The 24,360-nt window shown below is 38.3% G+C and overlaps 1 protein-coding gene across 1 annotated transcript in view; it reads right to left on the reverse strand.

Annotated features, from left to right (window-relative positions):
- The window catches only part of RABGAP1 (RAB GTPase activating protein 1), a 63,066-nt gene extending 41,175 nt beyond the window's left edge, over positions 1–21,891 (reverse strand). Inside the window, exons 1-11 of the mRNA XM_054393520.1 lie at positions 21,742–21,891; positions 15,161–15,395; positions 14,405–14,609; positions 13,635–13,809; positions 13,133–13,290; positions 9,822–9,932; positions 8,653–8,719; positions 7,855–7,957; positions 6,479–6,648; positions 3,555–3,729; positions 1,775–1,868 (exon numbers count right to left, since the gene is read on the reverse strand). Coding sequence (XP_054249495.1) covers positions 1,775–1,868; positions 3,555–3,729; positions 6,479–6,648; positions 7,855–7,957; positions 8,653–8,719; positions 9,822–9,932; positions 13,133–13,290; positions 13,635–13,809; positions 14,405–14,609; positions 15,161–15,395; positions 21,742–21,891 — 1,643 coding nt within the window. The remainder of the gene's footprint in view (positions 1–1,774; positions 1,869–3,554; positions 3,730–6,478; positions 6,649–7,854; positions 7,958–8,652; positions 8,720–9,821; positions 9,933–13,132; positions 13,291–13,634; positions 13,810–14,404; positions 14,610–15,160; positions 15,396–21,741) is intronic.
- Positions 21,892–24,360: the final 2,469 nt, after the last annotated feature.

The raw sequence follows: 24,360 nt of genomic DNA on the forward strand, positions 1-24,360 counted from the left end.
ACACAGAACCTAGCACCATAATGTCCTCCTTTGCTCTGCTTTCTCTAAACATTCATATCGATAGACTTACAGATCATATTTATAGATCTTGTAAAGGCCTATAAAACTCCTCTGCTACACACTAGATTTTTCTGAACTCTTTTGGAATGAGAAAATTGTGTGACTCAGCAGTTACAAAATATGAGCCAAATATTATTTAGAAATTACAAAATATCAATGCATATTTAATTCCTATACAAATCTAATTACAGGATTCCAAAAAGCTAGCATGGAACTACCTGAACTCCAATTTTTATGATTTTCAATCCTCTTGCTTAAAAGCTCAAGGATCATTACTTCCAAATACTCGCTTTTCGTTAAGAAGGAAAGCCCTTTAACACATATTAAAGTTGTTGCCAGCATTAGCACAGGAGCACTTCATATCCTCTTAGAGCTGCCAAAACATTTTCAAGGGGAGTCAGGTGGCTTAATTATCTTTGAGCCTTTGGAATAATTACAAAAATAATTCAAGTTGAAAGAAACTTTCTCACAGCAGCAGATGCATAGAGCTCATCTGTTAAAGATGTTTCTACAAGTCTAGGAGAGGGAGGGAAAAGGACTCATAGATCATTTTACCACAGCCTTTCCCTTACAAACGTGTCCACTTCTGATGTCTGCTTTCCTACCAAATTAGCACAATGTATTAGTGCAAAAACCAAACTGGAAGTAAAAGTATTTGTTCAAATAAGTACTAAGTAACTGCAGAAAATAAAATATAATGCTAAAGTTTTACAATCTTAATTTAAAAAGAAGCACATCAGTATTTTTTCTCATCTAAAGTGCATGATTTATCCTAATCTCTGTTCTCTTGCTTCTTTAATCTAACATTCTGTTCAGATCTTTGATTTGCTGTACACCCGCAGCACCTCAGTAACACTAGGAAACAGAAGGCAACAACTACAGCCAGAGTCAAAATGCAGCATATTTGAGCTCAATCTGATGTTGTGCCTGCCACCTCCCTTTGTGAAAGAAAACAAACAAACAAAAACGACCAGCAAGAAAAGCCACCCCTCAACCAAAAAACTCACAACAACCCAACACTGAATTTTGCAATAACCAGCATCACTTTCTTAGAACTGTTCAGGCCACTTCAAGATGAAGAAAAGATCTTTCTGAAAAGAGGACAGGTGTTGCATTAACAACTTGATGTCAAGAAACTGTTCTTGTAAATTGGCATTGGGAAAAAACAGAAGAGCTCATGTACTTCCTTCTTAGCAGGCTCTAGAGCCATCTTCTTTAGATAAGGGAGAAAAAGCATCTTTGCTATCCAAGTACAAATTTCCCATATTCTTAAGCTACAGTTACTAAGATCTGACAGCCGCAGGGAAAACTGGCTGTGAACTACACCAGAATTAGAAAAGGGAATGGAAGTGATCTATGCAAAAGAAAGATAAAGGCAGAGAGCTGAATTTTCTTTATGCCACTTAGCTTAATGAAACTTACAGAGAAGTAAAATACTCAGCTTAAGAGAGAACCAGCTAAGGACACAAGTGTAAGTGAATTTCTATACAGTATTTCAGCCTGCACCCAAAAATAACTTAAAAAAACCCTCTCTGAAGAAATCAGAAAACATGAAGGCAGAAAATAAGGGGTGTTGTAGGGATGACAGAGAACTAAATTCATACTAATCTCATCTCAACTGGGTTCTGGAAATAACAAAAACACGAAGCAGAAGGAGTGAACAGAATGAGAGTATTCAGAATTGTAATGTTCAGAGTGTGATTTTGCCACTTACCATTTGGACAGCAGCTCCCCCCATGTCTCAAGGATTTTTTCTGCACACTCTTTGGAAACATCTCCAGAACCACTTAAGAGTGGTTCATCGTTGTCTGCCAACAGAACAGAGGAGATGCTACGAGATAACAGCTATTATAGATTTAAATGTCTCTCTTCTAACTGCATCGGAGCATGGCAAGAAGAACCCCTCCTCATTTGTGGATGGTGGTACATGTGCATGCAACACAGAGAAGGCAGAAGTTGACTTGCTTTTGGAGGTACACAGTGATGTGACAAGAGGCAGAGACAAGCAGCAACAGGTGAAATTCAGGTTAAAAATCAGGAAAAAGAAATTACCATGAAAGTGATCAAAATGATACCAGGGCCCAGAGAAGCCACGGAAACATCAATGGAGGCAGTCACAAGACAAGACAAGGCCTTGAACAATCTATCTGGCTGGAGTCACACTGAGGGGAAGGCAGGACTACAGACCTCCAGATGTGTCTCCCCACAGAAACAGTTCCATTATTACCCCAAACTTTTGGAAGACTACAAAAATTCTCAAAGAACACAACTTCCTCTATGTGAAAAGCTACAACACTATAAAAGCAAAAAGACAATAAAAATCAGCGTGGTTCTGCTGAGCAGCTGCAGACTTGTCAGTTGTTGCAGATCCATGACAGTCCACAAGGTTTGTACTTTTAACCATTTAGTATTTTGCTTTGAAAGCTAGTGGGTTTGGTAACTTCCTTGGCTTAAATTAAACAGCTTTTTGAGTGAAACACAATCAAAAATGCAACAAATGGGGAGGAGTCACATAATCACAGTAACTCTTTTTAAAACCAATACCCATGTACTCCCAGATACTTTCACTCAGAGCAGGTATTGTATACAAAAACCACATTTCACTGATTAAGTAGTGAACACTGGTTTTGCAGACGTTCTTTTTCATTAAACCTATGCTTTCTCAGCTGTCATCTGAACTTTTCAGCAAACTCTTGCAATGCTACAAGTTGCACAAGTAAACTAATATATATAGTCTTTAAAAGAATACGGCTGTGGTTTAGTGTAGTGGTTAGAGACTGCTAATGAGTAACACTTCACAAATTAGTTAATTTTTCAAGCCAACCTTCCCCTCCTCCCTGCCCCACCCCCAGAAAGGGAAATTAAAGCACAGAAGTGAAACAAATTACTCAAGGCCACATGGAGGGTGGGTAGAAATTCAAGTCACCTACATTTCAGCTCAGAGCTGTAAGGCCAGATGTTTATATACTCAGAACTAGACCATATTTTGGTTTGAGAGAATTTTTTAAAAACAGAAAAAAAGATCCTGAAAATGCCTTAAGCTTCAAAGGTCCTGGTAGAGCTTTATGTATTACAGATGTCTATACTCTCCTCTTCCCTACAGAGGCTGCTACTTGCTTGTATTTTCAAATAATACCAGCTTCTCATTTTCACTCAAATCTGTTCACAGCTGCTCGGGGAGGGGCAGAAGCTACATGATAATCTCAAATTTTTAGCAGCCTCTTTTCACATTGTTCCAAATATATCACACTGGAGGCCTCAGAGGCCTGGGCTGAGAAAAGCATAGTTTCAGAAGTGTCAGACAAGGGAGAGGCTGATCCAGGAATGCAGGGGTACTGGTTATTGAATACTCACAGCATTAAAGCAAGAAAAAAAAATTAAAAAAATCAGTAGGCCAGATTCTGACTGCAAAGGATTTGACATGTTTCATAACATTGTTATTTACCAAGTGTCCTTCCTTTCAAAGCACAGAAAGCATTCAACCCTCTTCTTACCTTCTTCCTCATCATCCTCTGGAGGAGAAGGAATCATTGAGCCCTGTGACCCAGACTGGGGCAGGCGAAGAGAGGGACTTGCTGTAGTTTTTCTTCTCTCCCTTTCTGACTCACTTTCTAGGCACACAACTTCGTATAACGTGTCCGAGTTATTCTTTCTGTCCTTTTGCTTTATCTAGGAAACAAGAAGTTTCATTTAACTGAGACAAGCTATACAAATACCCAAATCACTTCTCCTTTTTGGAATAGAAGACACATTCAACAGTGAGGAAAGTTTAGACCTTGAAGCATACTGAATGCATCATGAAGGCCTGCAAGTGCTTCTGTCCCTAACACTCTTGAACAAGTTGTGAGCCTGCTGCACCCGAAAGGCATGAATATATGTTTGTTACAGGTAAAGCAGAAGCTACTTGAGTGTGCCAAGCAGAGGTAGCTCATTCTTCAGCCATAAATGGACTGGACAGAAATGCATAGATTTGAAAAGCAACTCTGCCTTTACTTAAAAATTAGTGGAAAATTCAAAAGTAAAATCCTTAAAATTATGTCTAATTTCCATCTTTAACTTTCTGGGGATGCTGATGGTGGCAGAAGGACACTTTTAATAAAAATTGTTTATTTTCCCACTCTGGTAAATGTCTTTAGTAATGCTTCCAAGTAATATCTGTGGATACACTGCTCCAGGAACATAAATTGTTGAGTCCCAGAGCCTATCACATGCCTCTGTTTTCTCCTTAATTTTCATTGCTTTGGTATCTTCTTTTCATTTAAGGGAAGATTCTTCTTTGTGAAGTGGTTCTAAAAATTTTAATACAGTTTAAGGATTTAGAACTTTTTTTTTCATAAATAGATAAAAATAGAGTAGAAAAGCAAAGGTGAAGAAAAGAGGGAAATCGGATTCATAATTATACTCTACGCTAAGCTCCCAGTGCTCAGTTTTATCCTCTGGAATATTAAAAATGAAGAGAAACACATCAAAACTAAAAATGACTAAATCACTAAATGTAATCTGAGCAAACAAAATCCCTCTGCTTTCACCATTTCCGAATACAGAAACACTGCCAGAGGAAGATAAGCCAATTCGATGCAGCTGGATTTTTAATAGGCTAATCATGCCTCCATAGAAACAGGTTTCCCTTCCAGACTTATCAAGCAGGACAGTCTACATTTGTTGCTTCCACTACGAATTTTGATAATCTTCCATTAGTAAACACTGGAAGTTGGATAACCTGACAGTGCTGGTGGAAAAAAGGGAACTAGCTAAGATAAGCCACAATGGCTGTGAATTTGGTAAGACAAAAGATACAGAATTAGCTAAGTTTCCTTTAAACTGCCAAACAGAAAAGGCATTTGTTGGAGGTTGTAGAGTATTTATAGCCCAAGAGTCTTAACTGTTTCACATCTCAAAAAAATACCCTAATTCAAAAGACTGATTTCATCCATGAAGAATTGTTCCACCTTAAATTTTAAAGGAAAACTTTACCAAAAGTTTCCAAAAGTTTATTTATATTTTACTTTAAAAATAGGACAAACACAAAAAAGAATCTCATCTTTGTTATTACCATTAATTGCTAATGCTTTAAGATGAGCGCAAAAAAGAACTAGGAGAAGCCTTTTATTTCATTCAAAACTTCTTCAAATAAATATTCTATCAAGAAATCAAGACCCCAACCATGCTTTTTTGGGCTGCACACAAAATTAATAAAGCTTGAGAGAGCACATTGCTATTTGCTTGCATGTATTTACATTTCTTTAAATATTTCAGAACAAGAATGTCTAAAGCAGGAGAATGGCAGATACTTCAAGTACAGCATCTCAGTGGTGAGGCACTGCAACAGGTTGACCAGAGAAGTTGTGGATGAAGTATTCAAAGGTAGGTTGGATGGGGCCTTGAGCAACATGGACTAGTAGGAGGTGTCTCTGCCCATGGCAGGGGTTGTAAATAGATGATCTTTAAAGGCCTTTCCAAGCCAAACTATTCATTGATCTCTTCAGTGACTTGGACCTTCAACTTTGCAGCCTTACTTTGGGACTAAATTATTGCCTTCTACCGTTATTAGGAATATCCTGGACAGAAACGATCCTTTCCTTTTTAGTAGATAGAGTAAAAAGTAAGCTGGAAAAAACAGTAAAAAAAGTTTTTAACAAGTTCTAGGGATTTTTTTTTTTTATGATTGCTTGGATTTTTTTCCCCCAGGGCAAACTTGGAGATTGTGTGAAATCTCTGATTCCAACCATCTACAAGGACAAAAGCAGACATTTACAAAAAGTGCATTTTTTCCCCCTAATTCCAGGTGGATGTTTTCTCATTAAAAAGGTTGGATTTGTATGATAAAATTAATTCAGTGACATGTCAAATAGCATGTCACCAAGATTATAATAAAGCCTTTTTTTCTCTTAGCCCTTAACTTTACAGACTTACTGGTTATGCAGGCAACAATCAGCATTTTTGCAGATAAATCCTGTTTCTTTTATTTCTGTGGTTTGGCTGGAAAATCCATAAGCTTCTATGAAACTCTGCAACCTCAAAGCTATCAAAATTTGCTTTGAAATGAGGACATCCAGCTTTTTATGGGAAATTTAGATAGCCAGCAATGATTAGCGTAACGAAGGACAGCTTTTCAAAAATTGAAGAGCATTTATCAAATCCCTTGGGTTCAAGCGCAAAATGTTGAAATATGAAAGTTATAGTAGCAAAGATTTTACCAATTCTAGGGATAAACAACCACAGTGAAACTCTGATCTGCCAACAGGCACCACTAACTATAATTTGCTTCCAATGCAATCATACTTATTCAGCACTACACCATAGACCTACCTCTTCAGTCTCAAGACAATATAATTGACCACACCATACGTACACTTAAGAAACAACCTTGCCAAATCCCAAATTAACTGTAGATTTTATTTATATTTTGAAGTGTTACCTGTTTCAATTTTAGGAAAAAATTTTCAGTAGAGCTGCGTTTGCTGAAGGGCCAGAACAACCTCTCATTGGGTGAACAAACTCTGACTTTAGTCTCCAAAATGAATCGAACAGGTTCCTGGACTTCAGTTATTACCAAATCAACAGCAGTAGTCATGAACAATACTTTATCTAGAGAGAAAAAAAAAAACAACAAAAAAACGCAAGAGTATTCAAAGAAATATTTCAAACAAAATATTCCATATTTTCCCGGTAACACGAAAGAACAAAAGAAACTTTTTTGCAAAATGAATTTATTTTTCTTTCTAATTTATCATCTCAAGCCCCCCGGTTTGAAAACATGAAAATAAGGTGACAATGCACTATCCACTAGAGAGTAAGAAAGCTTAAGCCTTGAAACCAAGAAAATGATCTTGTTAAAGTGAATAAAAATTCTGCTTCTTCCAATTCCAGTGAAAGGTATGAAAAATCTTCATAAAATATCATAAAAATTCTGTATACTTCACTCAACAGTGCTGATCTCTCACCATCTACTCTAATTATCTTTTAGTTGTTTTTAGAAATTACTTTGACAATGCTTTAAGTTCCACAGTATTGAAGGCAGCATTTAAGACCATCTCAGCTATGAGACTCAGAAAATTCACTCTACAGCATGATACTCCAAAAGGAGGCAACAGGACTCACTGATCTATGAGATCTTTTCTCGTATTAGATGATGAATTGTGTCCTTTAGGTAGGATGGCATTCAATCTAGCAACAGACTGTACCCAGCTGTACCCAGCAGTTGACTTTATGACTTCGCCCAGTCAATTCCTATTAACTTCCCCAACCTCTGACATGCAACTGTGACAACAGATTGAAAAGACGATAATTCAGATGACATCTTAAAAGAAGTAATGACAGATGTGTTTCAGGACTCAAGAGAGTAAGGCAGCATCAGCTATTTTCAGATTACAGTTGGGAGCACTTGTACAGATACCCTTCTTTTCTAATTAAAAACTTCGATTCAGAGAAATCTGAACTGACCACGGAAACCAAGCAAAGAAGGAATCTGCAACAGTCATTTAGTGCCATTCTCAAAGGGATTCTTAAGAAGCTCTAATGCTGTGCAAAGCATGCACCTCCTGTCCCCACACCTATGCAGCGTCCTACTGGGATACAGTTATTCCTACAAGGAATTAATACTGAACACAAGAATTGTATGGTAGCCTCCTGTTTTGTTTAGGTTTTTATGTAATAGCTGGCATGCTACTTTCTGAGAATATTTCCCATACTATGAAAGTCTTTTGTGAGGTTCACCTGAAAAAAGAATTGATCCTGATGCCTACCATACAAGGCATTTGCCCTGGCTGGGGTAACATCTGGCAAAGTTCATACCTTTTGGTGTTTCTTCATTTACAAACTGGAAGTGTGGAGATTTTTGATTCCAGCTCCCAGTGATCACATATGATTTCCCATCAGAACTTTTACCCATGGACTCCTAGAAACAAGGTAAGTTTATGTAGTTTTATTTAAATTCAGTAAATCTCTAGATTATTAAGTTTCAGCCCCATAAAACAACTATAGACTGCCAGGAGAAAGGCAACCATCTGAAGTCTACATGACACAGTCCTGTAACAGAGATTATCTCTAAGGAGAATAGAGTTCCCACGCAGTCTTTGGGTTCATTATTACCTGGACCTTTTGGGCAGTCACTACTGTATCAAGCAGATACCTCATAAATTCTAACAAGTTTGCTTTCACAAGACAGTTGTGAAGGCAGATGATTTCTATCATTGTTTTACAGATGGAAAGGTGAGTCATAAAACAAAGCGCCCAGTAATCTCAGTGCTGTATTTAAGTCACTCAATTTTTACAGTGATAAGTATGCTATAAAACATTTGTAGTGTTCAAAGCACAGCTCTTTAACATTCAGCACTTTCCAACAGTAAAGTTCCATGTTTCTTACTGCAGGCCCCTGAGAACAGTCATGACTAACTGCTAAATTGACCAAGCATCAGGTCATGTTCCAACTGCAGCAGAGGCAGGGATTCAACCCAGCTGCCCCTTAATAGCATAAGCTACAGCATCAAGCCCCATCAACAAACGTGCAGAACTGTCTTCACTGTCTATCCTGAAATCATGCAAAATTGCAATAAAATTTATCACTGAATATTGCTAACAAAAGGTCCTTACCAAATCTAAAAGGTGCATGTCACCACTCCGCACATCTTTCCCACGACTAAGGAGAAGGCCAAAACATCTGCAAAGCCAGGCAAAAAAATTAAACTTCAAAAATTAGCTTGAGTCATAAAAAAAATCATTAACACCCCCTACCTAAATATTTGCAGTCATACATCACAAGCAGCCCATGTATCCAAAAACAAACGTCAACAAACCGTGACATTTGAAAGCAGCATCAAGCACAACAAGCAAAACCATGTCAAGTCGACATTAAAAACAACAAACCATATTTTAAGGAGCATATTTACTATATGATTTTATCCTGCCTACAAGAGCCTGGAAAGTTGTTGAATTATCTTTGTTTGCAAGAGCAGTGTAGAACAGACACTGCTAACAAGAGTTTCCTATCCTGCAGGACAACTTGGCCTGCATTCTTCCCTGGTTTTTTTTGGGTTGCTTTGTTCCCCCCCCCCACCTCCTTTTGGAGACATATTTGCATAGAATTTACTCTTTGATACAGACAAGAATCAGGAAATTCCAGATGAAGTGCAAGGACCTGTCTTTATGGTTTCATTTCACAAAGACTTTTGGCCCACACAAGTACACTCCACTTTAGCCTCTCATTTCCCACACTGTCCTGTACTTCATTTCAGACTGTGCAGGCTGGCAGAAGCTGCATCTTTTCTCTGTAGTATGAGCAGCACAAAACTTTTATCAGTAGTGAAAGATTTGAAGTCTGCGCTCTCCCCTTCCTGACACAGACACTTCAATGTTGTAGAATTCCAGACTGTGGCAGACTCAAAGCACACATACAATATTGTTAGGCGAGATGAAAGGAAAGCAAATTGAAGTAACTCAGTCACACTGATTATAGCCTCAGCATTTAAGGCAAACTGGCCACTGAAATAAAAGCAGTATTTTTTTCACAGAGAGTTTGACATGGGTACTTAGAGGCATGCAACCACTCATTCCACCACAGATCTGTGCAAGTTGCGACTGTGCCTGTACTGTGCCCCTGCCACCCACATGCTGACCAAACCAATCTGATCTACACAACTCAAGAGAGGTGTGGTCTTAAGTCACACAGATGGAGTGGTCATAGAACAACTACTTATCTGCTGCCTCAGAGGAAATAAAACATCAAACAGAAAAAGAGGGTTTTTTTAAATCCATGGAATTACCTCTCAATAGCAAGTTCTTTATTAGTTGTCTGCTGGACGTAAATCACTATCTTCTTATCAATGCCTTGACGGAGCTTAAAGCATTGCCTGTCCTTGTCTTTGGGAACCGCACTGTGAGTTACCATGAAAGGAAAAAAAACTCAGTATCATTTATCTGCATTCCTTGCATGTATCAAACCTATCATCAGACTCTTGGTGAAGCCAGCTTTTTACCCAAAATCACTAAAGACCTTTCTTCCTTGCACACATCAATCAGTATGAATGACATGAAAGAAGGGGCAATATAATTAAGGTGACATTATTTTATCATCATTAGGTGAAAACCAAGGACAACTTTCAGAACAAAAACTGTGTTTTTATACTGTGGCTTAGTGTTGTAAGACTTCCAGCAGCACTTCAAGAGAGTTTCTAAGTCTTGATTCTCCAGGTAACACCAAGTATTAATCTGTTAAGCAGCTACTTCTAAGAAACAGCATATCACTTTCTTTCACAAAGCAGGTGACTATTGGGGAGCACACCAAGTCAACAGGCCAAGAGACTGCACCCGTTTTTAGATTATTTCCCTTATTTTTTTCTCTAGAGAGCACCTTCTCCTAAATGCTGCAAAGAGGAGAGCGTGCTACAGTGGAAAAACCTAAGCTTACCCTTTCAATGCCAACACACACACACTAATGTTTTAGCATTAATATTCCCTGCAGAGCAATATAGTTACTCTAAATACTGGACAAATTGAGACTGTTGGGTTTTGATTTTAAGTCAGTCACATGTTAACTTTTCCCTTGGATGTAAAAATAATCCTTATTTTATTTCAGACTTTCAAACTATGCATAGTTACCCCGAAGAGCTGCAAAATGGATTGTGAAGTATTACCCAGAATTTAACACCTCCAGTCAAAACCGGATTTGTTTTCTGACAGCAGGTGCTTGCCCAGGCCACAGAATGGCAGAGTGCCTCCAACTGTCAGCAGGAGTTTTGTCTCCAGGGCGAGGACAGTGGACTCATGTTCTTAGAGTCAGGACATGCCATCAGAGCTCATTTCCCCAGCAAGAAAGAAATGCATTGCGAGTGACCCAGGCTGACAAGTGAAGTCAGATGAGCCAAGACAGGATCAAGTGCATTATCAGCAACTGTCAATGTGGAAAGTGTTCTCTCAACTTCCAGGTAAGTACGAGTCTGCACATGAAGGGTCACACAAGGATTAGTGTCAGACTGATAAAGCTTGCTCTTTGAATTAAAACCTCTACTGTACACCCAATGCAGGTAGGATTCTGCTTAGCTGGAGGCAAAAGTCCATTTTTCTTCCCTGTGTAGAGTATGTACACAGCTTTTAAAAAATGCCCTGTACCATCCTGATTGCAACTGTTTTCGAGGCTCACAAGACCTTTAGAAACATCCACAAAGGCAGAGGCTCAGTCTACAGTCCATGCTGACATACTCAAGATAGGTAGGACTGAAACAGCAGCACAACTTCTGGTCACAATGTAAGCATCAAACACGAGTCTGGCTCACATTACCTGCACTGCTGTGCTATGCTGACAGTGGTACCAAGCCAGTAAGACTGACCTTCACCCAGCATATTGCTGTGTGCTGCAGCTGCGCTTCCATCTGCCCTGAACCCCAGGGCTGCTGCTGCATCCAAGCCCAAGAACAGTAAATATCTTCCAGGCTCAGGCCCTCAGATAAATTATTTTTTGGTTTCAACACTTGTGCAATCCTTTGCAGTGCTAAATAAATATTGGATTATTTAATGGGATCTATTTATTTATTTAATAAATAAAAATTGAGATTAATCTAAATCCATGAAGAGAAACATCTCCGAAGCTGTGGCTACAAGCCAACATGCTCACTAAGTCAGAGTATTTGGCAGACATGCTGTACTGAAATAAAGACAATTCAGCAATTACAGAACACTATAAATGGTGACATAAAACCTCTAAGGGCACTGTGTATAGGCCAAGCAGAAAAGAAATAACTTTTTAGCATAAACTAAAAAAAAAAAAGTCTTTTTAGAAACCATTAGACTTAACATGAAAACAGCATTAACTGATGTAATGTGAAAAGCTGCTCTAATGCTCTCATCCTACATCACTGCTTGGTTCAGGAGTAAAAAAAAAAAAGGAAAAATTAAATTCTGAAAACTCAGTTAGAAAAGAGAATCAGGTAAAAATAGTCTAAAACAGAATCAGGTAAAAACAGAGTCCAGCTTTGTTCAGAAAGATTTTTTGATACTGATAAAGAGGATCACTAAAAATGAGTATTTCAATGAAACAGATCGTAGCAAAACCAAAGAGAACTAATATTGATGATCTTTGACAATGAATTTGAATTTTGCCACCTTTTCTGTTTTAGCTCATGCAGAGATCAGTTCTAAAGAATCACAAGGAAATGGGAACAGATGAAGGACTTATTCTTTACATTCTTGAAGGGCATGACATAACTAGAAACTGCAGTCACAAAGGAGAAAATAAGAAAGCTGAGCTTCCGCTAGGATAAAAATAACAGAACATCTAGAGGCAAAGCCATTCAAGGATTTACCTTTCCTGGGCAGCACTGGAAGATCTGAGCTTGAACTATACAACTCCAGTAACTACCAAAGCACTATCATGTAAAGAGAGAAAAGTCCAGTATATATAATTTGTTCTACTACATTCTGCTCTCAAACTTCACGAGAGAATTCTCTCTGATCAACATATTTCAGAAAGATTAAATGGAATTCATCCCATTCATGGAACAAATGCAAAGCTAATGACCAAAGTCAAAACACAAAGTGGTTTTTGTGTCCTTGTGTATTTGAACCTTCTGTCTCCACACAACATCTTTCCCATGACTGCAGATAAACAACTATTTAAAGAAGGGCTTTAAATGACATTATTAAAATAAATTCTAGACACTCGTTGATCTCAAATTCGTGACACTATGGTTCTTTGCTGACACTGTGTTGCACAGAGAGCCAGATCTCTGCAGACAAAAACCCCATTATGGACAACTACACCTTTATTTAGTTCTGGAATAGAAATGTGGGAACAAGTCTGAGATCTTGATCATCAAGCTTTCAGCTGATGAAGCAGTAATAGCCCTATACTAGATATTAAATGTGTCTTGTGGCAAACAGAATTGGCTGAATACTTCTCTAGAGAGTAACTCTGGGATCAGCAAAATTATTTTTAAAATCATTTTTGTCTGCGATTAATTTGAACTAGAATGGGAACTTTCAAAAGGAATATTTAGGGGCCACTTCAGACTCATGCTCCCTACTCACTCACTTTCTAATAAAGCCAGAGGCTGAATGCACAGGAATGAAAGAACTATACCTGAAATAACCTTTTCCATCATCTTCTTTGATTTCCAGTGACACAGAGAAGGTGAAAATATCACTGTCTGGAGTCTGCGGGGTGGGAATGGCTGAGAGTGGAGTTTGTTTGGCAGAACGACGGAAGGCAGTGGCAAAGCTGTATAGTATTCGGCTCACCTGCATTTAGACAGCACCAAGGAAAGGTCATAAAGCTACAGACAGACAGAATGCAGCACCTGAATCCTACCTGAATTGCCACTAAAGACTAAGATGAGAAGCGACTGGACAAACAGAATTCAGTTTTAACATCGAATTAACTGTTTATTTGCACTTCTTAAAAGGACAGACTATTAAATGTGCATATTATTTTGTAATTGAGGCTTCAGTTCTTAACTTCAGGTAGAAAACAGCTGAAAGTGATGAATTACATTACTCCTAAAGTGCCTGAAATGCTTTGGTTTAATTTCTGCAATAACATTTATATGTATATAGTTATCATTTGACAAAAAGATTCAACTTACAGCCTCTTGGATTTCACATCGGAAGACATGAATCCTGAAGAGTTCTGCATTGTAGTGGCTTTCAGTGAAAGCAAAGCAATCACTTTCAGGGGTTCCATCATGCCCTCGTACACAGAAAAGGATTTTATAGATTGGATAGTTTTCTATTTCTGTGTTTGTCTGAGGATCTAAAAGTCTGTTAAAAGAGAGAGGAATAAAACCCAAAGCTTGCACCTGTAGAGGAATTCCTTCTGCCAAATATTAACTTGCAAACATTATCAATTTCATAGCTTGCATTTGACTGTCACTTACTGCAAAGCTTGACCAGAACAATTATATTTCAATTCAACAGTATAAAAACATACAACGCAACAGACATTCCCACCAATAATTTTCCCCACAGCTTTCAGGGCTTACCCTTCAAAAAGCTACACTAACATGCAGCAATGGACAGCCTCATCCCTGGGTAAGCGTCCTGTAATCAGCCATTTTCCAGCCCTACAAACTGAATACTTTCCAGGCTATTTCCAAAGTGTACCCCAATAACCACTCCCACTATGGCTTTGGGGACACCTTGTGTCACCACAGTATTTTATGCTGACCCCTGGGCATAAGATGTCTTTGGTGAACAAATTCAAAGCATCACTTTTTATGGATCTCTTTAAAACCCACATTTTCCAGTAAACAAAATCCCAAGTTGCTCGTGTCTTCTCCAAGGCTTATTTTCTTTGCTAAAAATAAATAAGATTAAATCCACAGAGTCAGAGAATATACCCAAGTGAGCATCATACCTCACTGTCCCTTCAGAGACATTAGGCACTGACAGAGTCACATCTAAAGAAATCTGGCACTGGCTTCGTAAAATGGACATCATTCTGAGGGCTTCCACTTCGCTCCGGGGAGCATTCACAGAGGCACAGCCTAAGTAGGTGAGCTTGCTAAACACCACACTGTCCTCATCTGTCATCGGTGTGAAAGGGCTCAAATCCTCACAGTCTGGAGTAACAAAAAAGTTGAACGTAAGAAGTAAGACAAGGCATAAGTAAATAATCAGAGATTAACACATCAGTAACTAAATGGCAAAAGCAACCAAGAAACGTATTACACACTACAGTCAGGTCAGGCCAAAACACTACAAGAAAACTGCCAGAAAGTGAGTTCTGATGGCAGACAGCAACTTAGCTATCCCAGCTACAACCAATTCACTCAGAGGGCTTCTTTTAAACGTAAGAGTGCACCAATTTTTATTACTACAATAAGATGCATAGACAAGCTGAACAGACTAATACTTTATACAGCCTGGCAAGCCAGTAAAATATTCCTGCACACATCTCCAGGCTAACACAGCAAGTGTTTTCAGAAGAGAGGACAGCTCAGCATAGGTTAATGCTTGCATCACTTAACCTGGAATCTACCTCACTAGGTGATTATAATGGAATGAAAGTAGCAAAGGTGGTAGACAGACCTGCATCTAAATTCTCCTCCCTTTCCCCACAAAAAGCTAGCTCACAAAGTACCACCAGGCATTCCCCATTTTTTTTTCTAACCTCCCTGGGGTGTTTTCACTGGCAAACTCATTTCTGGTTTCTGAAGTCCTGCCACCGACACTGGGTTAATGGTAGAGGATGCTGAAGCTTCAAGGACAACAGGTTCTTCCCCATCTCCATCCGTTCTAACGTCTTCTCCATGGTCCCGGTCACTCGACTGATCTTCTATGGGTGGGTCCATCAGCACGTCTTCAAGCTCCCTCTGCAGCTGCTGTTCACTTCCATTCCCCACAATCTAAGAGCCAGAAACAGAGTTGGGACACAAAAAAAGACTTGTCAAATGGAAAACAAACAAACAAAACCAACAAACACACCAACCCTCAGGCACAAGGTCGTTCATACAGCTGCTTCTGCCAACCAAAGCAGCAGTTAACAAATTTAACCTAGTTACAACGGTAAACACAAACTGCAATGTGCAAATGCTCACCAGGACAGATTATATCCTCCCTCCTTCAACAAATCTATAAGCTCAAAGCAGGAATTTTCTATCACTGGAAAAAGAGAGGCTATTACTTTCAAACTAGTCTTTAATCACCAACTACAAAGATTAGCTTATGACAGAACAAACTGACAGATGCCCACAGTACAGCAGTCTATAATTATAGATTCTCAGACTGGTACCAGAAAGGGCCAAGTATAATTAAATATGTTACGTGGTTCATGGGTAAGATAGCAAAGTTTCACAGGAAGAGAAGAATCTGGAACAGGATTATGCCATCATGCTGAGGAGAAGAGGTAGTGCTGTTTATTTCCGAACACTCATCTACAGCCTGACTTTGTACTCATTGAAGTCAACATGAAATCATGAAGCAACCTAAATGGTGCGAAATTAGGTGCTAAGCTAGACAGAGAATAAAGACATTAATTTCAGGAAACTCTTAGAAACTGTATGTAAGGAAACTCTTTGTCCATTCCTCTGCAATTAACAGGGAAGTGACTGATGCTTTACATAGCTCAGAAATTAAGCACGGAAATACAATTTACAGAAGTATTTTACCAGATGGCAGACAAAGGTACTTGATTCCAACACTTCTGCTGCTGCTGGTTAAATTCAACCTCATGAGCAGATATGCATTTCTATAAGCTGACTGACTTCAGATGCTACACACAAGCTAATAAAATCCAACTTGCACAACTACTCCAAATTCTTAAGAAGAGGGTAAATGAAATCTTATTAAAAGACAATGTTCTTTTTTAATCTGTAAAATACGATAGCAAAGAAAGGAAACCGTTAGAAACAGGAGAAGGAATACAGAGCAGACAGAAATCTGCCCATAATGCAATCTCAGTGTTGAACCAAATCCCACCTGCCTCAAAACTCACATCTCATAGTAGAAAATGAAATTATCTTGAAAGAACCTGAAGTAATGGTCAAGGTTCTCACATTTTAACAGTAAATAAAATCAACTTGAAGTCCAGCTAGGATTGTTGAAATCACACTGGAACAGATAATAGAACAACTTCGTGCACACATGGATTACCTTTGCAACAAATTAAGCATGCTCTAAACAAAACATCAGCTGTCATTTAAATATTTGTACGTGCACTTCCACCAGGCATGTCTCAGGAATAATCACAGTGAGATTAGAGGTTTCTCAGGCAAAGCAGAATTCTGACACATAGTCTTTTCCATCACATCCCTAAGACAAACTTTTCAGTTCAGAAGGAAAATAAAGAAACATGTTTACTCAGTGTCTTCTCTTCTGTAATCAGACCCACAATCTCCAAATAATTATTTCTAACAGCAGCCTTTATCTATACTGCATTAAAGAAGTAAATGGCATATTAGTTTTCTGTTGAAAATAATTATTTAATATATAATAATATTAACAAAGGACAGAATCTTTTGACCTGAAATTACTCTAGAATAGAGCAGAATACAGTTACTTTAAAAGAAGTTTCAGATCCCTGTTCTTCAGAATAAAGTATGCAAAAAATGAAATTCACAGGTAATGAATAAAACAGCAAGCACACACGATCCTATAGGCAGGAAGGACATAAAAGTAACAACCTAGTGACTGTTTTACTACAGAATTTAAACAACAATAATCCATGAGATATTTATGCTCTTGAAAATCATGCTCAAAGAAATTTTTTAGTATTGATTAAAACACATTCATGTGCTGTCTGGGATCAACTGCCATGAGTAGGACACAGCTGCACAGCCATGGAAGCATCAGTAACCTGTAACTAGGTAGAGGAACCCACAGATTTGCATTTTCTTCCCAATAATTTGAGTATTCATTTGTATGATTCATCATGGAACCAATGAAAAACATTGCACAAGCACGTGGTCATCAAAAGCATAATCCTCCTAAGTATCAAGTTTATTATTTAGGTCTTCATAGGTATTTGTCAGAAAGATGATGATGATAATGCTGATGGAAGATGCACCATGTTACTTTACTGCACAGAGTTTATATGTTTTGCAACAAAATATAACAAATTACTTACAATGTCCTGCCAGTCACCTTAAAGCCTATATATTTAAAAAACTGAAATAATTTCTGGTTTACAGGACCTGTTTTCTCTGAAACCTGAACTTAAAACTCACTCTGGCAAGAGCCTGCGTCTCACATGCTCTTCCTCACAGTGATTTAACAGACTTCAGTTTGGATTTGGAATTTGGTGAGGAGTCCAATGAGAATTAAATGTTGTAAAGGTATCAGCTATAAAATCTGCATGAAAAACGTTCCATTCCATCAAGACTACAAGCCAAAAAAGTCTGAATAGTGATCTACTGTATTTGGTAAAATAATCAGTATCAATAACTTATATCTAGATACCACCCTATAAAACATCATCTTGAAAACAGAAGTTCCTAAAAATACTAGTGACAGGTAAAACACCAGTGCAGGTTGTTTGTGGTGTGACAGGAAATAGGCACCTAAAAGACAAAAATGTGTCTTGTAAATATTCTAAAACCTCATAGTCGAAATCTTAACTTAAAAACTAATTTAAAAGAATCCCTGCAAGAAAGCCTTCCTCCTAAGCTCAGACTACCCTCAGAAAGAATTCTGAAAGACATAATAAATAGAATTTTGGATTGGAAGAGCTCAGCTGTACTCACAGCCCAGAGAGTCAGGTGCAACAAACCAGTCGCCCAAGAAATGAGGCCTAAAATACAAATTAAAACTAACTTCATGTCAATCAAAGTCTCTTATGCAACTGCATAAATTCATCACAGTTATGGGAACAGTGCACTTTAAGATGTAAACCTGATTGAATCTTTTCTGCAACCCAAAAAGCCAGTAAGAGGCAGCATGAGAGAGTGCAGCAGAACCAAAAGCTGAGGGAAGAATAAGATGTACCTAATAAATGCTTCAGGTAAGTTTGCTTGAGATGGAGGAAAGAAATCATTTACCCTAATGCTTGTTTTCTCCAGTTCTCACAAAACTGAAGACCAGCTTCACTTAACCTTTAAATGTGTTGCTCTAAAGGAATTTCACTGCATCCTAAGGGATTTATTAGAACTGCAGTTTATTCCCTTCTCCTGACACACATGCTGCTGGCCTCTGCTGTAAGAGGTCTCATTGTACCATGGAGTTCAAGAACTCCTGTTCTACAGTGTGCTCTAGAAGCAAAACTTTTGTAAATCCAGTTCAGCTCCACTGTCAGTGGCAAAAGCAGACACAGAAACAACATCAGAATGGCTAGAAAAATGTATTTCTGGAAAACAATCCCTTTTTAAACTGAACCAAGTATTTCATCACAGACAAAAAAGAAAAAAACACATTTAAGAATTATGACCAACTGAAGAAAAATAGGGTTCCTGATTGTACTTAGAAGTTCTAACAAAAATTAAAGTATGCATTGATTCAATGTACAGTATTATCACTTAAAACTACAGCATATCAACAAATCTGAAATGAGAGCCTTGGGTTTGATGTCCAAATTTCACATCCTATCACATTCAGCAAACACAAGACTAAATTTCTAGCACCATCCTCAGACTGCTCTTTGCAAATGAAAGATCCTCAAACTGCTTTTCTAAAAAAAAAAAACAAAACAAAACACCACAACAACAACAAAAATCCCACAAATTACACCTTGTCAAGTATGAACTGAACTTCTTTTCTGCTTTTCTTAGCACATCAAAGCAAATGGGTTTTGACATCCTCAGACAAATTAACTTGGTTGTAAGTACCACAGCCATTGCTTTTCCTGGAAAAAAAGCATTTCTTCCTCTAAAATACGTAAATAACTTCAGTTCTCATCTCATACTATTAATTTTGCATATGCTACTTAAATGCTTCTAGATATCATGGTAACAGTACCCTTAACATACCCCTGATAACCTTCACAACTCTACCTATCCATGCACACAATAAGCAGTTTATTAATACAGTATAACTGGCAAATGAATGACTATTTGCAAGATAAAAAAAGATATCTATAAAAAACAAAGCCTTTAACTAGGCTCCATTTCTTCTCTTGTAGAACACCATCAAAAGATAAATTCTGTCCCCAAGAATAGGTAACAAGTCTCCCCATTTCCTTTTAAAGTTTTCACCTCCTTAAGCAGAAGGAAGAAGGTTAACAGACAGATCCCTGTATAGGAGAATCTAGACTGCATACGGACTGCCTATCTAAGGTGTAATATTTCCATTAATCACAGATTGCAGCCAATAACCAAACAGTACACTTCTGAAACACCAGAACACTGAAAGGCTCAAGGTGAATCACTTTGTTCAAGGATTGTGCTCAGTCTTGGCACCAAATTCATAAAGAGGCTTATCTTTAAGACCTGCAAAGCTCTGTGGTATTCAGTGCCAACTCAGGGAACAGCATAACTATTTTACAGCTGTTGATGATCAGGAGCCAGGAGCATTAATGTAACTTTATTTTACAACTGTTGATGACTGGGAGCCAGAAGCACTAATGTTCTCCTTTCTCAACCAAAGAAACAGTATATCTGCAGCCAGCATTTCATAAACCACCTTGGTAGAAAACACACGAGGAAAATTTAAGCAGCAAGCTCCAGGAGTCACTTTGAAATTGATTAAGAATATTCTCTGAAAAACTCACAAGCTTTAGGAAGATGACTTTATACAGAAGTCTCTTCAATTTCTTTGACACTGCATGACAATCATTAGACCAGCAATACAGAGAGCTCCAATATGGAGCAAGAAGCATTGCAGACTGTGGCATTTCATGTTTCCAAATTTTCACTGGGAAAACCAGGATGGAATGGAAAATACGGTTGACCATCTCTGTCTGCTGGGGTCTTGAATGACACACCACAACTTTGGGAGATAATTACATACACTGCCACATATGCATTCTCAAGGTAAGCATCGCTGTGGAGACTAATCTGAATTCTGAAGTATTTACACCTGCTAGAATTTGCAGCATCTAGAAAAACAAGCACCAGGCTTCAGAAGTCACCAGGCCAATTGTTCAAGAAAACATCATTTTTTTAAGACTACCCTAAGATGTAAAGTGGCAATCTTCTGCAATAGCAATAAAATAGAAGTGAACATTTTTGCCAGATTAAGCAAAAGCAAGACCCTGAGACTCTAACTAACAGAATCAGCTTGAAGTCCTATGTAAAAGAAAATAGCCACTTATAAAAGCATGTCTTGTCCAGGACTCAAAGGAAGGCAAGAAAAACAGACAGAGCAGCTGGGAGGTAAAGGCAGAAGAGCAAAGGCATCAAGAAATGTTCAATAAAATCTCTGTTACAACTGTTGCAAAGGAAAAGAGGAACACCCATTCCAACAGGGACACCACACGATTTCTTCTCATCTTTAAAGACATTAATTTGAAGACAAAGATGTGACTGTAGACACCAGTCTCTTGCAGTGGTGGAATACTCTTTCCATCTCCCACAAAGAACATACTAACTTCACTCACTCTGGGAAAGAGCTGGTTTTCAACACATTGAAATGACAGAATTTGGAGTGATTGCCTTACTTGTGACACTTTGCTCAAAGACTGCTGAAATACAAACTGAGATGAAAGATTGTCTTTAAGTAGCCAACAAGCCCCTCCCCTCCAGTCCCCCCCTCCTTCCCACCCTCCCCAAAAGAAGGAAGGATAGAAAGAGAGTGACAAGGGTCTCTTTTCAGAACAGCACTTTTAAAAGTGAGATGATGTCAATGCCCTTCCAATTCACACAAGCCTACCACTTAGGCTTGTATTCTCAGATTCATGCCAAGTTGTTAGTTACAACTACACTTCTACATTTCTTAAAGAGAACATTTCACATTGGGGAAAACTTTAATATGTGTCTGAAATAAAGGATATGGTCAAATCAAGTGTATGTTTACAGGGCTTTCTAGATAGAATCTAGATAGAATCACAGCTCCAAGTTCTTGACAGTCTGTTTCATTCTATGTACTTCCTGAAGGATTCTGAAAAGTGGGGGGAAACCCACAAGTAGTGATGGAGAGTGCTCTTCCTCAAAACCTAATGTAACCTCTGACATCAGCAACAGCAATGCAGAAATAAGTGACAAAATTGATTCTTAAGTTCTCCCTTCTGTCAAGTTTTCCACAACAAAGAAGTCCCTCTTTAAGCTCTCTATGGTTAATTTGATTTAGAAGAATAGGGAACAAACTCAGGATATTGATTCTTACCTTCAGTCCTGTTTTTTCATCATCACTACCATTATTTGTAGATGGTGTTTCGTCCCCTTGCCTGGAAACCAAGACAAAATCTTCACTGTTAAGAGTGGATACCGAGTCTGAAGAGACACTGATTTTTCCAACAGAAGCCTTGTCATCCATGACTTAAAAAGGAAGTTCGATTCATGAATGAGATTAAATATGTTATAAACTCCTGAAAAACAAAATCATAAAAATACTTATATAAAACTTCATGCTAAAATGCTCAAATGTTTCTTTTCAGAAACCTGCTGACTAGTTATAAAAAGTAATGCATCTGACAGCAAAACCAAGTTGCAACTCTTCTGGCAGTGTAACTCACAGTCCTGCTTTGATTTTGCTAAGAAGCACACTATGATTAGCGCACTGGTTTCCATAGCTCACAAAAGGGAAGGGAACAAATTGTTTGCAGTATTTCTTGATCATGTCAGGCACCATTTTCTACACATAGCACAGAACAGGCCCTGGGAACGTACACTGTGCCTGCTGACAAAGGACTCGTATTAAGGCCAGACCTGTAAAGTTCATTTACTTTCCTCAGATGATCTAACTTTACCTATGTTCATGCAAAAAATACCTCTGTAGCTATCAGAAGTCACTGTATGCCCCAGTCATGTTCTTTTCGTCCAAAACAGAAGTTAGATCTACCTCTTGCTACCTTGTGTTAAGGACACTCCAAAACCTTGGGACAGTCATTATGAATCTATGTTAAATCTTCTATACTCAAAAGGAACAATAAAAGACTTCCAAGAAGCAGGAAGAACAGTGTAGGCTGGTTCAGTACTGGGAATCTGAGCCAACAGAGGATTTTATAAAGCTGGACCTGGCACTGAGAGGCATTTGAAGAAAGGAACAAAAGGTGAAGTTCAGCTGCACACCTGAACTCCGCACTACAGATTCTCAGAATCCGTTGCTCTAAACAGACTGCTGTGATAAAAATGGGTGATTAAATTTCTCAGAAACTCAAATATACCCTTATCACAATGCCTCAGGTCTTTATATACTCCCAAGCATGACCAAAACCATGTGCTTTTTCAGTCTCAAGTTCTGCTTTCCATTTGATAGAATGCTGTCCCAACCTAGCTTCCAACAGAGAAGCCAACAACAGCAAAACCTGGCATGTCCACAAGCACAGCTCATCACATTCCTCACTGAACCAAGAACAATGCACCAAAAATAGCAAAGCCTGCTTTTATTTCTATCAATACCCCCTCTCTCCACAGCCACCAACATGACATGAAAACTGCCAGGAGGACAACAATTTTGTTTTTTTTTCCTCTGGGTTATTTTTAACCTGATGACTTTACCAATCGAGAAGTTTCATGGTCCTGAAACTTGTTTCACTGGACAACTGAAGCAATGCGTAAAAGGACAAACAAATGTGGCTGTTCATGAATAACAATACACATATGATTATTTAGTTTCCTTTCCAAAAGCATGTAAGGTATTTAGAGATCTTTTTCAAAACCATTTTAAGATCTACTGACTTTCAGTGAGAGTTACTCTAAGTGTCTCTCTGGCTCTACTCACATATATCATAAAGATAGGGCAGAGTTCTCATTTTTTAAAAATTTGCTTTTGTTTAAAGAATTCATACTGAAACATTTCTCTACCATACAGAGATCATTTGAAAATAACTATATCAAATATATTGAAATGCAGAATAAAAACAAGCTTCAAACACTTAATATCCCTCTGGCTTTACTCTTTTCATTCAAACAGTGCAAACGCATCTGCCACAGTAAGAGAGTACGAGTGGAAGAGTGGACTTTGATCACAAGCTGCTGTAAAGATCATCTAGGCAAGGATCAATTTAGCAATTTATTTTGGTATAGAGCATCTATCTTGAGACTGTTTCCAAAGTCTTCCAGTCTGACACCTTTCACCAACATTAATTTCAATCTAAGACAAAGTATGATGTGCTTTTGCATGCTCCTTTTCTGTAGCATGGTACAAGCAGACATAGCACTGAGTCCCAGAGCACAGCTGGCTTACCCTAACCCCTGCAGCAGTTTCACAATAGAGAATTGCAACAGAAGGTCCCAATTAGCACAACTTTCCCAACCTTACATCAAGCAAAAGTCTTACTGAAATTGCACAAGATAAGAGAGCACAGGAAAGCGGACAATGTAGCAGATGACTGCAAGAAGCTTTTGTTTACTAGTGATGTACCAGTGAAGCTGAATTACCCAACCACACTGGAATCTGCCACAGAGATTCATCAGATTAATGCTCAAATAGTTGATATGCAAAAGCACAGTCTTAAAATACTACAAATGCTAAAGTCTTGCCTGAAGTTAACCAAGATTTCCATATCCCCATACTTCCTTATGCAGGCATTTTATTTCCTCTCTTCCCTGCTATCACTTTGTTCCATGCAAATTGCCTCAGGGATCATTTTGCCCCCAGTCAGAAAATTCACAACGGCAGAATCAACAACAGAAAGTCTACGAGCTCATTAAAATATGGACCAACCTAGAAGGGCACACATCAAAGACCAGCAGAGCAATTAAACATGTCAGGCTTATGATTCCTCTGGAACCAAAAAGCAAAAACACACTGCAGCAGTGACAGAGCTCTTTAGTAATACCT

Source organism: Indicator indicator, chromosome 28, assembly GCF_027791375.1.
Source record: "Indicator indicator isolate 239-I01 chromosome 28, UM_Iind_1.1, whole genome shotgun sequence".
Classification (NCBI taxonomy): Eukaryota; Metazoa; Chordata; class Aves; order Piciformes; family Indicatoridae; genus Indicator; species Indicator indicator.